The 12967-nt window shown below is 41.8% G+C and overlaps 1 protein-coding gene across 1 annotated transcript in view; it reads left to right on the plus strand.

Moving 5' to 3' along the window:
- The window catches only part of LOC105567092 (enhancer of split mgamma protein-like), a 9117-nt gene extending 3156 nt beyond the window's left edge, over nt 1–5961 (plus strand). Inside the window, exons 3-5 of the mRNA XM_012021647.1 lie at nt 915–1004; nt 4000–4275; nt 5102–5961. Of these exons, the coding sequence (XP_011877037.1) occupies nt 915–1004; nt 4000–4275; nt 5102–5521 (786 nt within the window). The 3' untranslated portion in view covers nt 5522–5961. The remainder of the gene's footprint in view (nt 1–914; nt 1005–3999; nt 4276–5101) is intronic.
- The last annotated feature ends 7006 nt before the right edge of the window (nt 5962–12967 follow it).

Consider the following 12967-nt stretch of genomic DNA (forward strand, 5'->3'; position numbering starts at 1 on the left):
GTTATTATGTAATTGGATGATTCGATTATATCTAATCGGACATATTTCTCAGGGTACGAACTTGAATTCACACAAAAAATATATTGATACTCAACAATTCCATTTGTATACGACGATCGTGATTTTCGCGACGCTCACCGTGTGCCGTAAATCGATAGCCGAGTAACTTGATAAAGTACTCGATCAGGCGCACATTTATGCTCGTCGCGTCGTGTCAGGCAACCGATCCCCTTTTTTTCTTCGTCGACTTAGCACCTGGCGTCGCACGGCATAAATCGGTACTTCTTTTCGCGGTTTAAGAAATCGTAATCGACGTGGAATGGTACGTGGAACGAATTACCGGTCGCTAATTGAAGCTAAATCATCGCTCGGGCTGTCTAGCCGCCGCGCGATAAAACAACAAGAACCTTGATTCTCGCGCGCGACTCGACGCCGCGCCGTCCGGGTAACAAATCGAAGATTTCTTGAATTAATGCCGGAGATGGAACGATAACTGCGCGGCATGTAACTCGATTATTACTCACGTTCTGACGCGAATCCCGCCTTCGCATCCCGCCACGTCGTAAATTAGCGCTTTACATTGTTGATGGACGATCGAACACGCGACGCCGGGTCGTGGATGCGGGAGATTCCGCCCAGATCGTACGATTAAATATAATCGGACAATCCAGTTGCATAATAACAAACGGATACATCCGGTTAAATTGTATATCCGATGAAAAATATGATCGGTTTTTCGATCAAACTTCATTGGTAACTTCATCGGATAAATTTCATCGGACGTGTCTATAATTTAGTCGGAAAACGTATGGAAAAATTAACCATCGGAAACGCTATTTAATTGGTTCGTCCGATGGAAATTTTTCTCAGCGTAGACGTTGATTAATAAAATACAACGTGTGTCCAATAACTAGATAACAAAGCCGCTTTTGGAGAGGAAGAGGCGAGCGCGGATAAACCGTTGTCTCGACGAACTCAAGGATCTCATGGTGGACGCGCTGGAGGTGGGTGCGATGACGCTTTCTATTACATTATCAGCATATGGTGTTATCTATTGAAGTAGCGTATTAAAGCGATAGCAGCAAGATACGATCGCATGACAAAATGACCCTTATTTCGCCCAAGAATTAAGAGAGAAAAGCTCCGCGAATTATTACGCGTGCGTAACTTCTCTTTTCCTTTCTTTTTTTTACATATCCACACTGAAAAAAATTTCTGGTTGAATATGGACGAATCAGATAATTCCTTTAGGATTTACCAGAATTCCTGTAATCCTACAGAAATTCTGGTAAATCCTAAAGGAATTATCTGATTCGTCCATATTCAACCAGAAATTTTTTTCAGTGCACAAATCAAATCCATACAGTTTCGAACAGGTGTTTCGCGAAAGGGAGTTACGAGTTACGCGTAAGACGTAATAATGGTACGCGACTTCGCGCGTTTGCAGCTTTTTTGCGAGCGCCAATTAACTTTCACTCCGCGCGCGATCTTTTTTTTTTCTTTCTTTCTTTCTTTCGCACGACCGAGATAAATTGTTTAACGGCGAGAAAAGGTGGCGACATTTCCGAACGCGAACGGTCTCGGGGGCCCCGACATCGTAGCCTGGTTCAGCGAGCACGTGCTATGCTCCTTTTTTTCTGCTCTCCTTGCGCGCTGGGCGAGCCTTCGGAGGAAACGCGTGTTTCTTGCTCGACTCCCACCGACTCTATTTATGATGCCGGCCGCCCTATCCCCTCGCGGCTCCTGCAATTTTACGGATCGCGACTAGCAGGAAACGCATTCTCCGGCCGCAACTACGCGTGCAGGCGATTTTGCTTTTAAATATTCTCAGAGCGTGGGAACCCGCACCCGGCGAGCGGAGTGTCAACAAAATGATATTCAGTGCGTAGTCAAGCGGACCGCGTTTACACGCGCTTTACGCGTACGTGGTATTTAAATATCCTTAGTTATCGCCGTCTAATGATAATTGCGCCCCGGCGCTGCGCTCCGCGCGGTATTTACACGGCGCACTTAGCGCTCCGTAAGCGCAACCACGCGACTTTCAGCCGCAATACTCGGCCCGCGATAATGTGAATTAATGCGTAAACTGCACTGAGAAAAATGCTTTGATTGTGTCAGCAAGACATGTATGATAGAATGTATTTTGGTTAAACCAAACAGAATTTCTAGTTACCACGATAGGGCTCGATATTTCATAACCAAAAGTTTGATAGACTTCACTATCTAGTAAATCCTAAAGGAATTGTGATTCGTCCATATTCTAACAGACGACTGGTGGAATCTACCAGATTTCTAATTAATGCAACCAGATTTTTTTTTACTCTACACTTTGCAATTCTCTCTAGGGAGCCCTTTTCTCCGCACGTAGAACTCTGCGCTGTATCAAAACAATTGAATCGATTCGGTTATAGGGGAAGGGTCTATGGCCGGTATTCATAGTCAGATCATATATTCAAGACCGTCTTAAGGTCATCTTTAGATACTCCGTAGCCGATAAAATGTTCCATACAGCATCTCTAGACAAATTCAAGACGTTCTTGAATGTAAGATCTGACTATGAATACCGGCTTGTGTGACAAAATCATACTATATTAAGCACAATATAAATTTGTTAAGTAAAGTTTATGCTACTCCGAACAGAAGATTCCTTTCGATGAAAAGTAAGTTCTCATTGAAACAAATTTTCTTCCGAAATTTTCTCCGAACATTTTGACTTTACGCTAGAGCAGGGATCTATGGTTAATTTAATTTCGACCAAAGTCACACAGTCCCTTTTCTTTTTTCAATTTTAGTTCAATTACAGAAAGACGCGCGATCTCTATCGTTGCGATGTATTGCATTGTCTTCGCGATAAACGCGAACTGCACAACTGCACTCAGTGCGCACTAAGGCTTGTTTACAGTCAATTCTTATATTTAAGGATCGTCTTGAACACCTCTTGAAATACCGTTTAGCCAGTAAAATGATGTACGTAGCGCCCGTACGATCATTTCTTTTGCTAGATGGTTTTTGAACATGTATCGCAGACGACCTTAAATATAAAAATTGACGGTAAACAAGCCTTAGTGTGCACTCGTTGCGCACTAGCGCAGGCAACTCGCTATAAGATTTCCCGCGTTCTGAAACAGCGTGCAAACCGATGGCGCATTAAAGAAGCGCTGTTACACGTTTCCTGTACATTACCACAATGCGCTTCGCCGCTGATGGTAATTCGTCGATATCGTCTTTCCGCGCGGAACATTCGCCCGCGTGAAACTTACGTTCGCGCATAATTCGCTGAATCAGCGTGAAAGGCACCGCCGATTTCACCATGCTAATTTTCCAACGGCACATTACCCGGTCCGATCGGCACGTTTCGTACGGCTTAATGCCCGCCGACCGGATGCTATTCTTCTCCTCGCAAAACGCCGCGGAACTGGCGAGCGTAAAGCCCAGGCGCCGCCGTGGTGCCACGCTCCTTTAGAGTCGCTCGTCTCCGTTTCTTTTTGTAATGAGCAATCGAGTGACGTAAAGTAAACCGCCCCGCGGGCGTTACGAGCCGGTAACGATACCATCTTAATAGCAATCTCTCTCTTCTACCGCGAAAAACTCGGGATGGTCCTTTTTGCGGAATCGTTCGTTTCCTCGCGGTACTTAGCGCAGATGGCCGATGAAAGGCTGGTCCGACAGAAACGAAAGGGTTAACTTTGTAGAAGCGCGAAATTGTACGGTCGACGAGCATCGCCGCCGGTATAGCGAGCCTTGTACGCGCTCGGTGGTAATTTAGAATAAGTACGATCGGGAGAACAAATCGGATTGACGGAAATCGATTATGAAATTATCAGAATTAATATTCGTCGCACTTGCCGCGCGACGATGACAACACGGCTGCCGCCCCCTTATCGATATTGTGTGCTCAATTCTCTGGTTCTTTTTCAATTCGTATTTCACAGGAAAAATGAGGTAATGTGTACGGTAATCGAGAACCGATGAGTCTAGCAAAACTGGCATGATTTGCAGACCGAGGGCGAGAACATCAGCAAGCTGGAGAAGGCGGATATCCTCGAGCTGACGGTGCGTCATCTGCAGAAGCTGCAGGCCTCGCGGCCGTCCGGATTATCGGCGACGATCGCGAGCGGCGACGAAATTTCCGCGGAGACCCGCTGGCAATCCGGCTTCGGGCATTGCGCGGCGGAAGCCTGCAGATTTCTCTCGTCGCTTCCAGGTGAAGCCGCGGAGGGGCTGGCGAGACACCTCGCAGCTGGCCTCCAAACGGGCCGGCAGACAAATTCACCGGTAATTATCGTGTTCGATCTGCGGGATTAATTAATGGACGGCACGGGGAGGGAGGGGAAAGCGACGAGGACAGACGGGATCGCAAAAGTTCTGCGATCGAGCAAAGAGAGTATCGGGCACACACGCATGAATGCACACTCCTCGCCGATCGCGTCTCGTACAAATTCATATCGTAGCTGACGGCGCGTCGCTACCGTTGGGAGCCGGAAAACGCCGAGACTTTTTAATTGAGGCATTTCACTTTTCGGCCGAGTGTTACGTCGCGTCGTTTACGGTACGGCTCGCCAACGTTAATTATTGCCGTTTATGCACGCCTCGTATAACGCCGTGTGTAACGTCGAATTTGCTTCGCCGTACAATAGACTTACGCGAGGGAGTACGCAACCCGCAATTTGTCGCAATTACATTTGATACGTGTACTTTGCCGCGACGCTGGTAACTGATGGTTAAAGTGTGAAAATTACGGAAGCAGCAATATTATAATTAATCAATCTTGTTTCATGAGCTGTGAAAACTCCTTTTTGCTTTGTCACGTTTGGCGACTACTTTTGTTTTTTTTACTTTTAATTGCATAGTTCTGTAAACCCTCGCGATGCTGCTGAAAAGAACTTTGCGCAAAAGAATTGTGATATACTGCAATCAAATACTAATCTTATGGAAAACGGGTAAAATAAAGTCACACGTTACGTCTCGCGAAGCTATGCCCAAAATTGGCGAAAAAGTTAGCGGCGATCAGGCCTCGAGAATAGTTAGCGAGTCGCGAAGATTTATGATCGCGAAGTGTTAACGACCGCCGTAATGACGACAAAAAACGTGTTCTCCTCAGCCGAAAGCCAACCTGTTATCGCCTACCCTGGCCAATCTGGATCGCATCGCCAACATCGTGGCACCTTGTCCCGTCGGCACCTCTGGCAAAATTGACTCGGCGATCCTCTCCGCGAACACGTCGCCGATAAGATCCACGCCTCACGCCGATAAAACCGTTGGCGGAGTCGCGCCGACGACGACGGTCTCCTCCACGCCGCGATGCCGAGCCTCGATGTCGCTCGTTAATGGCGATGAGAAATTAACAGTGAATTGCAGTGCCAAACCGAGGAGCCTGAGGGATCAGCGATCGCCGACGACGACAGCGACAACGGCGCCGAGGAACAAAACGAATGATCCGCATGACATTAACGCCGATGACGATGAAGAAATCGACGTCGAGCGCGTGGACGATCGCTATCCGATGTGGAGACCGTGGTAGCGCGCCAAGATATTTTGTAATAAAAGATCGATGATAAGCGTTCCTTATACAGACTCGTCTGAGAGCTTATCGTCATTTATTTTATCTACATGTGCTTTGACATACAAAAATGTGAAAGAGGCCGCCTGTATGTTCCGACGAGAAGTAAAGAGCATGGGACGCGAAATTTATTTTTCGGTTACTTACAGATTTATTTCGTTTGAAAGACTTAATTAGAACGGACGGCAAATCTCTGAAGATATAGTATTATGGGTAAAATGTTGTTTAACAGACTGCTGCGAAATTTCGAGAGATGAAAAACGGGGGAAAATTGTTGGAAACACATACGTATACGTACGTCAGAGAACGGTAGGATTTTTATTCAAGATTAAGTTTAAAAGATTTTGTTCCAGATAATTCTTTTAAATTTAATTTCTTTAAGTTACTTTTTTATTTTTAAGTATTATTTTTACTTCTTCGAAAGGGTCGCAAAAATATATGTACATATATGTATAATTTCATATAGTTTGCAAAGTTTGTTCGATAACCTCGTTATAGTAAACGCTGATTGCAATACACTGTATACCGTACGTAAACCAACAGTGATTGATAAAGACGATCATCAATATCATAAAGTTATGTAATATTACGCTAATTCTGTGTTACTTTGGTACTTGGCTTTAAATCAGTAGATAATAGTTTATCTGTACATAATTCAGATTATTACTTACGATTAGACTTGTGATATGTTAAAGAGCGATGTTTTTATTGTTCAAATAGTTTAAGAGACAGACGGACGACTAATATCATCAATTTCACGTGTTTTATTACTACAACAAATGAAACGTAACAGATGCACTTTACTTCGATTGTACAATAGATAATCCATTACTACACGGAGAAAAAATGATGTTGTGTCAACAAGATCAGTGTAATTGAAATAAAATCGTTGAAACAACATCAGTATTAACGAATGAAAAATAAGAGATGGTTGTCTTAATAATCTGGATATTTAGTTCAATGCTTAAAATTACAATCCATCGCAAATACAATTCAGTAAATTATTTATGTTTGTGGCAGCCAATTCAAGCAACTTCAGTTTTGTTTAATTCAATAGCATTTGTTTCCCCGTGTACATAATTTATCATACCATGAGTTTTTCCATTTGAAACGTATGTTTATTATATTAATATTAGAGGAGAGCGTTATAATTAATTTTACAGCATAGTTTATTCGCATAGGAGTATTTTAAAGAAACATATTGCCGTACGTTTATTTATGTTGATGTACACGTTGATGTTAACAAATATACTTCGTGCGTGATTAATCTGTGATAGCGATAAGAAATCCAATATTATATATAATTCAAAAGATTTTTAATAAAACCTTTGAGCCTTATAGTTTCTCATGGATACTTCCCGATTCATAAAAAATTCTATTTAAATTATTATATACAAATAGTTTTAATAACCAATACATTTTTCTATAAATGCTTACTAAATCAAATATTCAGTTTTTAATGATATTTACAGAAGACATATTTCCTAAAAAAAAATTATTTAAATTTTATATTATTTATTTATTTAAAATAAAACAATAGATCTTTAATTACTATAATTTAATAATCTTTTATTTGGAGTATTTACAGGTATACCGCGAGGTATGTCGATCGCCTGGTCGCGAACAACAGTTTACATCTTTAATCTTTAATTTACAGTAATAAATATCAAGCTACCGAAACTTTGAGATAATAATATTACATTAGTTTGGATTTGTTGTATCAATTTTTTAAAATTTTCGTCAGTAATTCAAATTACTTTCAGAAGAAATAAATGTTCCAGATTGATTATAGCTTCACATATTTTTTTATTATCAATTGAAGTTGTGCAGTTGGACTTCTTCAATGTAGAAGATATTTATGTCGCCATCTATGACAGTTTCCGGTAAGTTACTCCAGAAGGAAATGAAGATTTTTGTAAACACTTATTCCTTTCATATTTTCTACATTTTGCAAATGCGGATTTTATACTAACAATATTTTCAATAATATCTTTTTATTCAAATTTTGTTTTTGTAATTATATGTATAATAATAGAGATGATTTTTTTTCATTGCTCAAAAGATAACGAAGGTAACACCTTATAAGTGTGCGATGTCTTCTGCACAGCGAACGATAAAAAGGACTACATACCTGCCTCTCTTTGACATTTTAATACTACTTCATCGTCAGTCGATATTATTGTGGTTTTATAATTTATTACATGTCTTATAAACAACGCACTACAAAATTAACTTAAAAAAATGTTTATTTAAAATAATAAAAATTGTTTCGTGTGTTATTGTGTTGCGGTCCGCTTTGCAATAGGTTTTATACCAACAACTGTTATTCTATCGACTGTTGTTATGCACAGAATGTCGAAAATATACAGGGTGAATCTTATAGTTGTCCATAAAACAGAAAATAACTTTATCATAAAATAAAAGACAACTTAAGTTTACATAAGATATACTGTGCTAGCAAATTATTTTTCTCCGCGTGATATCTGTAAGTGGAACAATGTTTTCAACTTGCCTGCAACATCCCTGATGCCCATTCTACACCTAAGGATGATCCTACTTGTAGCTCATCCGATACCCCTTCTATACCTAAAGCTAATCCTACTTGCAGCTTATCCGAGGGAGTAGTATAAAGTGTAAAAGGTTTACACTTTGGTTGGTTTCCAATCGTACCAAAGTACAACTACAGTGTACCCTTTTACACTTTATACTACTCCCTCGGATAAGCTGCAAGTAGGATTAGCTTTAGGTATAGAAGGGGTATCGTATCGGATGTGGTAAAAGTAGGATCATCCCTAGGTGTAGAATGGGCATGAGATCTAAGCAGCTGCCCTCTTGTGCCGTTCGGTGAACTAAAATTGCAGTCGGTAATCCATTTCTCATTGTCTATTGCTCACAGTGGCTTCTACAATATTTTAAATTTAAGATTTGTAGATATTTATGTAATGCGTAACGTAAACACATAGTTTTAGAATCAATATAATATCTTTTATATAAAACAAATATATTGCGTATACATATATCAGTAGCAATACATCTAAATTATATTATATTACTTATAAAATACTACTTGGTAAAGATACTTATTGTATTTTTATAATATAAAGAAAAATTTTCAACTTTAAAAAACTATCCAAATAGCTCGGTAGAAAGACATATTGCCTCTCGCTCAACAAACAATTCTACGAAGTAAAATTCTTGTAAATTCCATTGTCGTATACATCGTTCAAAATGCAAACAATTTTGAAAGTATTTGCCTTTGCATATTTGGTCGACTCTGTTGTAGGACAAAACCACAAGTTAACCGCAGGTAGACGAAGATCGGAGTAACTCCCGCAGATACAGAATTGATGAATGTCGTTTCCCTTTTCGGGGACACACAGTTTGCCAACAAATGCTTTTCATTGACCATATTGTGGTCACTAAATCAAAATGGCGACGCTATTGTCGAAGCCAAGTAAGTCTCACAAAAAATGGCGGCGTGACTGTAAAGCTTTGCCGACGCTATTGTGCTCAACCACAACTTCGGTAGCTTCCTGCCAACTAGGTAATACAAATGACGTTAAAAGGTAAAAGAAACAAAAAATGACTTTTCCCCCTCTTGACGAATTGTCTCTTTCACTCAAGTTTTTCTATTCTTTCTTTGCATTAGTTTCCGGTTCTAAGTTAAAGTTTTCTTTTGTCATACACGAGACACAAACTTGTTGGTTATTTACTTTTATTATATCTGTAAATAAATCAGATTTAACGTACAAAATGAAATAAATAGTTGCGAGCATTTAACCTTGCTATACTTCTGAAGAAGGTAAATTAGATCTGGCGTACACAGTTGAACAACAATTTTGAATGCTCGTGGTGATGTGTTGTCTCATACGCGCGAAATAAGATAAATTTCAATCTCCTACTCGAGATATTATCGCGCTCGATTCCGTTTATTAAAGAATCCTCTTTTCAAATCGGAAGAAATCTAACGACCCCGCTAAAATGGCTCTTTGCGCAGTTAATCGCGCTAATATCTCAATCGCTCGAATCGGTTTTCGTCGGGGCGAGGATATTATCGTTGGTGGCCGATAATACTCTCGCGAGCGGTAATTTTTGCTCGCCAGCCCAGGGCTGGCGCACGCATGGTGCGCGAAGTCGTCAGGAGAGCGCTGCTGCGGCCATTACGACTCTTACCGTAGCGGTTCGCGCGGCGCGTCAAAGAGCGCTCATTAAATGCTGGCAATTAACTGCGGGCCACGTCCCGGGGCCCCGAGTTCTCTCGCTATCCCGCTCCCCTAGCACCCTTCTCCGTCCGGTCAGCGTTCTCGGTCCCTGTCGGGTCTCGTGTGCTGACGGCGGGTGGTGGTGGTGGTGGTCGAAGCTCAGGTGTAAATGCGAGCTCGGACCCACGCGCTTTAATGGGCCTTGCCAACAAGAACGATCGGCATGCGACCCATCTATCACCCCGCGAGCTGTTGTTTAATGGTTTGCATCCCGCTCCGGTCCCCATCGTCGACGCCTCGCCTAGAGCCGGTGGTGACGTAGCTTCGTGCGGATATAGATATACGCCTCTACGCCTCGTGGGCATACATGAAACTGCGGATTATTAAGTCCCTACCGGCACATCATCCGCGTTCTGTCGGAGATCGGCCGTATCGTTGAAAATAAGATTTCACTTAGCCGCGCGAGAGCATCCGTCCCGATTTTTCTTCAGCGAATCCTACGACAACTCGGAACGGCCGAAAATAAATCGCCAAGGGACAATTGTATCCTGAGTCAGACCTTTTTAATTTTAATTAATACAGAAAGTAGGCAAAATCGCATCTGTCGTGTATGTATGTACAGTGATGGTTGCACTCTTTTTAATGAGTTTAGGAACGTGGGTTTAGAGTCAGGGTAGCATTCCAAAACCTTCTTCTCCGAGGGATATTTTGCCCGATGACCATTCCGAAACCATTCTGTGCGTTTCCCGCGTATTCAAGTAAAACTTTTCTCAGAGAAAATGTTTCGGAACGGAAACCTGAATCTAAATGCGCGTTCCTAAACGCATGAAAAAAATAGTGCCGCAACCATTCTATCCATCACCGTACGCTGTATATCTAGAATTAGTTCTCCTTCGTCGATGCTGGCAAACTTGAGAATGAACACCGACGTTACATTACGCTGCAACTATCATTTGCCAATCATTGACATTAAAACTCGGTCGCATTTGATCGGTACATAAGATCAACACGGTCGAGTATCACCTTGGTCCCACGCCCTATAGGTCTTGCAACAATGTTTGCCAGGCGACCTACCTATCGCCGTGATGATCTATGACTCAAAGATCGATGCATCACGGTCTTTACACCGCACGGGAAAAATGCACGCTGCTGAAACCGGTAACGCGCGTACGCCTTGGCGCTATTACCCACGTGTGCATCAGGGAAAATTTATCAACTTCTCATCAACGGCTGTTACCTTCGAACGTTGTTCTAGATGATGCTCTAAATATCTACTCGTACATCACTGATATCATCGCACAGATATCATAGAAAATGATTTACGAGTGTAATCCGTTGGGAAAGTTCCCTCATAATTAACAGCGGAATCTTACGTTACGTTAATAACACGTGACACTCGCGGCGGCTCTTGCGTAAGGTTAATTACTCGGTAATTAGAAAGCTTTGAATTATCATCCGCCGCAGTAATAAAACTGAATCTTCGATTGCCGAATATCTGTGTTAATTCCACCGTCACGCCAATTTTAGTGATTTATTTTAATATCGTCGAATATTGCGTATCCTTTTTCAGTCGTTCGTAACTCACATTCGTGATTCGTGCATTCGAAATTTATCGTTATCAATTTTTTTGCGCGTACGAAAAACGCGGATCATTTTTTACCTAGCAAGAAAAACAATTAATCTTTGGCGACACCAAAAACTCGTCCACACACAAAAATTGCATTTCAGAGTCAAATTTTAATGTAGTTTCTACAATGTCTATACATACTATTGAATTACACGGGCATCTGTACGACATGCTGTTTCGTCTTTGTGAGTTTAATACTCGTGTGTACGTTAGTCCTATTGACTCGCTACAAACAAATTGTCCGAGGCTTCTCGATACTCGCAAGGGAGCAGGCTGTTGCCATTGTGTAATACAAAGAGCCCAGTCAAAATAGATCAGTGTGTGAAGAAAAAACAAACTGATGAAAATCAAAAAGATGGCTGCACCTTTGAACGAATAGGCGAATGAGCGATTAGGAGGGTTGTTAACTCTGAGGAAAGCCCTTTTTTCCCAAAGCATCGTCCTTGATGATCTATTATACTTTTTACGAGGTTTTGCATTGAGGAGCAAAAGGCAACGATAAAAGTGAACCTTGAGAATCGTCCTGGTAACAAAGTAAGTTTTTTAGAGCAGACAACGAATCCTTTTTAAATGACGGAAAAAAATGTTGCAAATGAGAAAACCGCTGGGACTGCATTATTAATTATAGTGGAGTGTCTTCGTCAAATGTAATTTTAGTTATTTATCTGCTTTGAATATATATATGTGTGTGTACACAAATGAAATACGTGTCAATAGATCGTGCACATTGGCATTTATAAGTCGTGGTCTATCTTGGGCTGCTTAAAAAATATTCCGACTTGCGTTTGGGAAAGAGGTTTATTGTGCCCAAGTAGGCTTATTGTGCTCTTCTTAGCGTAACAACGATATTGCCCCTCGAGAAATTTCAGAGGGATTTCCTTTGGTCGAGAAGATAAGAGTTAGGCGCGCGACAGTCCCGAGAGAACGGTTTTTATACGGAGACACTTTTGACACCTCGTCGTCTTTACTCGTCCTGCTCGCAGGGAGAGACGCGTGCCCGAGGGAAAAGGCCTTCCTAGTGACCGAAAGGGGGTTGCCTCTCATCGGGGGACACGAGTCCGATGCGAGCCCCGAATTATGGTCGCCTGAGATCGTCCGCGACGATCGATCCCGGCAGACCGATTGATCACCCGAGTTGTGAGTACACCTTCGCGGGAAACCGGAGATCACTCCGTGCTCTCTCCCGGAAATTTGAGGTGTAAAAGCCATTCGTGGAGAACGATCGTCGATTGAGATACGATTATTCGATAGATATATTCGCCCAGGCGCATTGCTGCAGTCACACGTAGCTTCGACATCTTCGACGACGGCTGCGATTTATCCTCGGCCGCATAATCTTCCCGTACGAGATTCTTACAGACGTCATTTCTAAAATCTAATTTGCGCGACTAATGCCCATTTCTACCTAGTGCAGATTAACTTTAATCCTGGTTTAACTAAGGTTTTATCTTTTACCAATTGCTGAAGCTACAAAAAGTAAATTAAACCGAGATCAGGAGTTAATCTGCATTGGTAGAATTAGGCCCGGTTTCTTCAATGTCGTTCAACTTTAAACTTAGCTTAACTCGTTCTTTGTCT

This window comes from Vollenhovia emeryi, unplaced genomic scaffold, assembly GCF_000949405.1.
Source record: "Vollenhovia emeryi isolate VEMERY1.0 unplaced genomic scaffold, V.emery_V1.0 DF939140.1, whole genome shotgun sequence".
Taxonomy (NCBI): Eukaryota; Metazoa; Arthropoda; class Insecta; order Hymenoptera; family Formicidae; genus Vollenhovia; species Vollenhovia emeryi.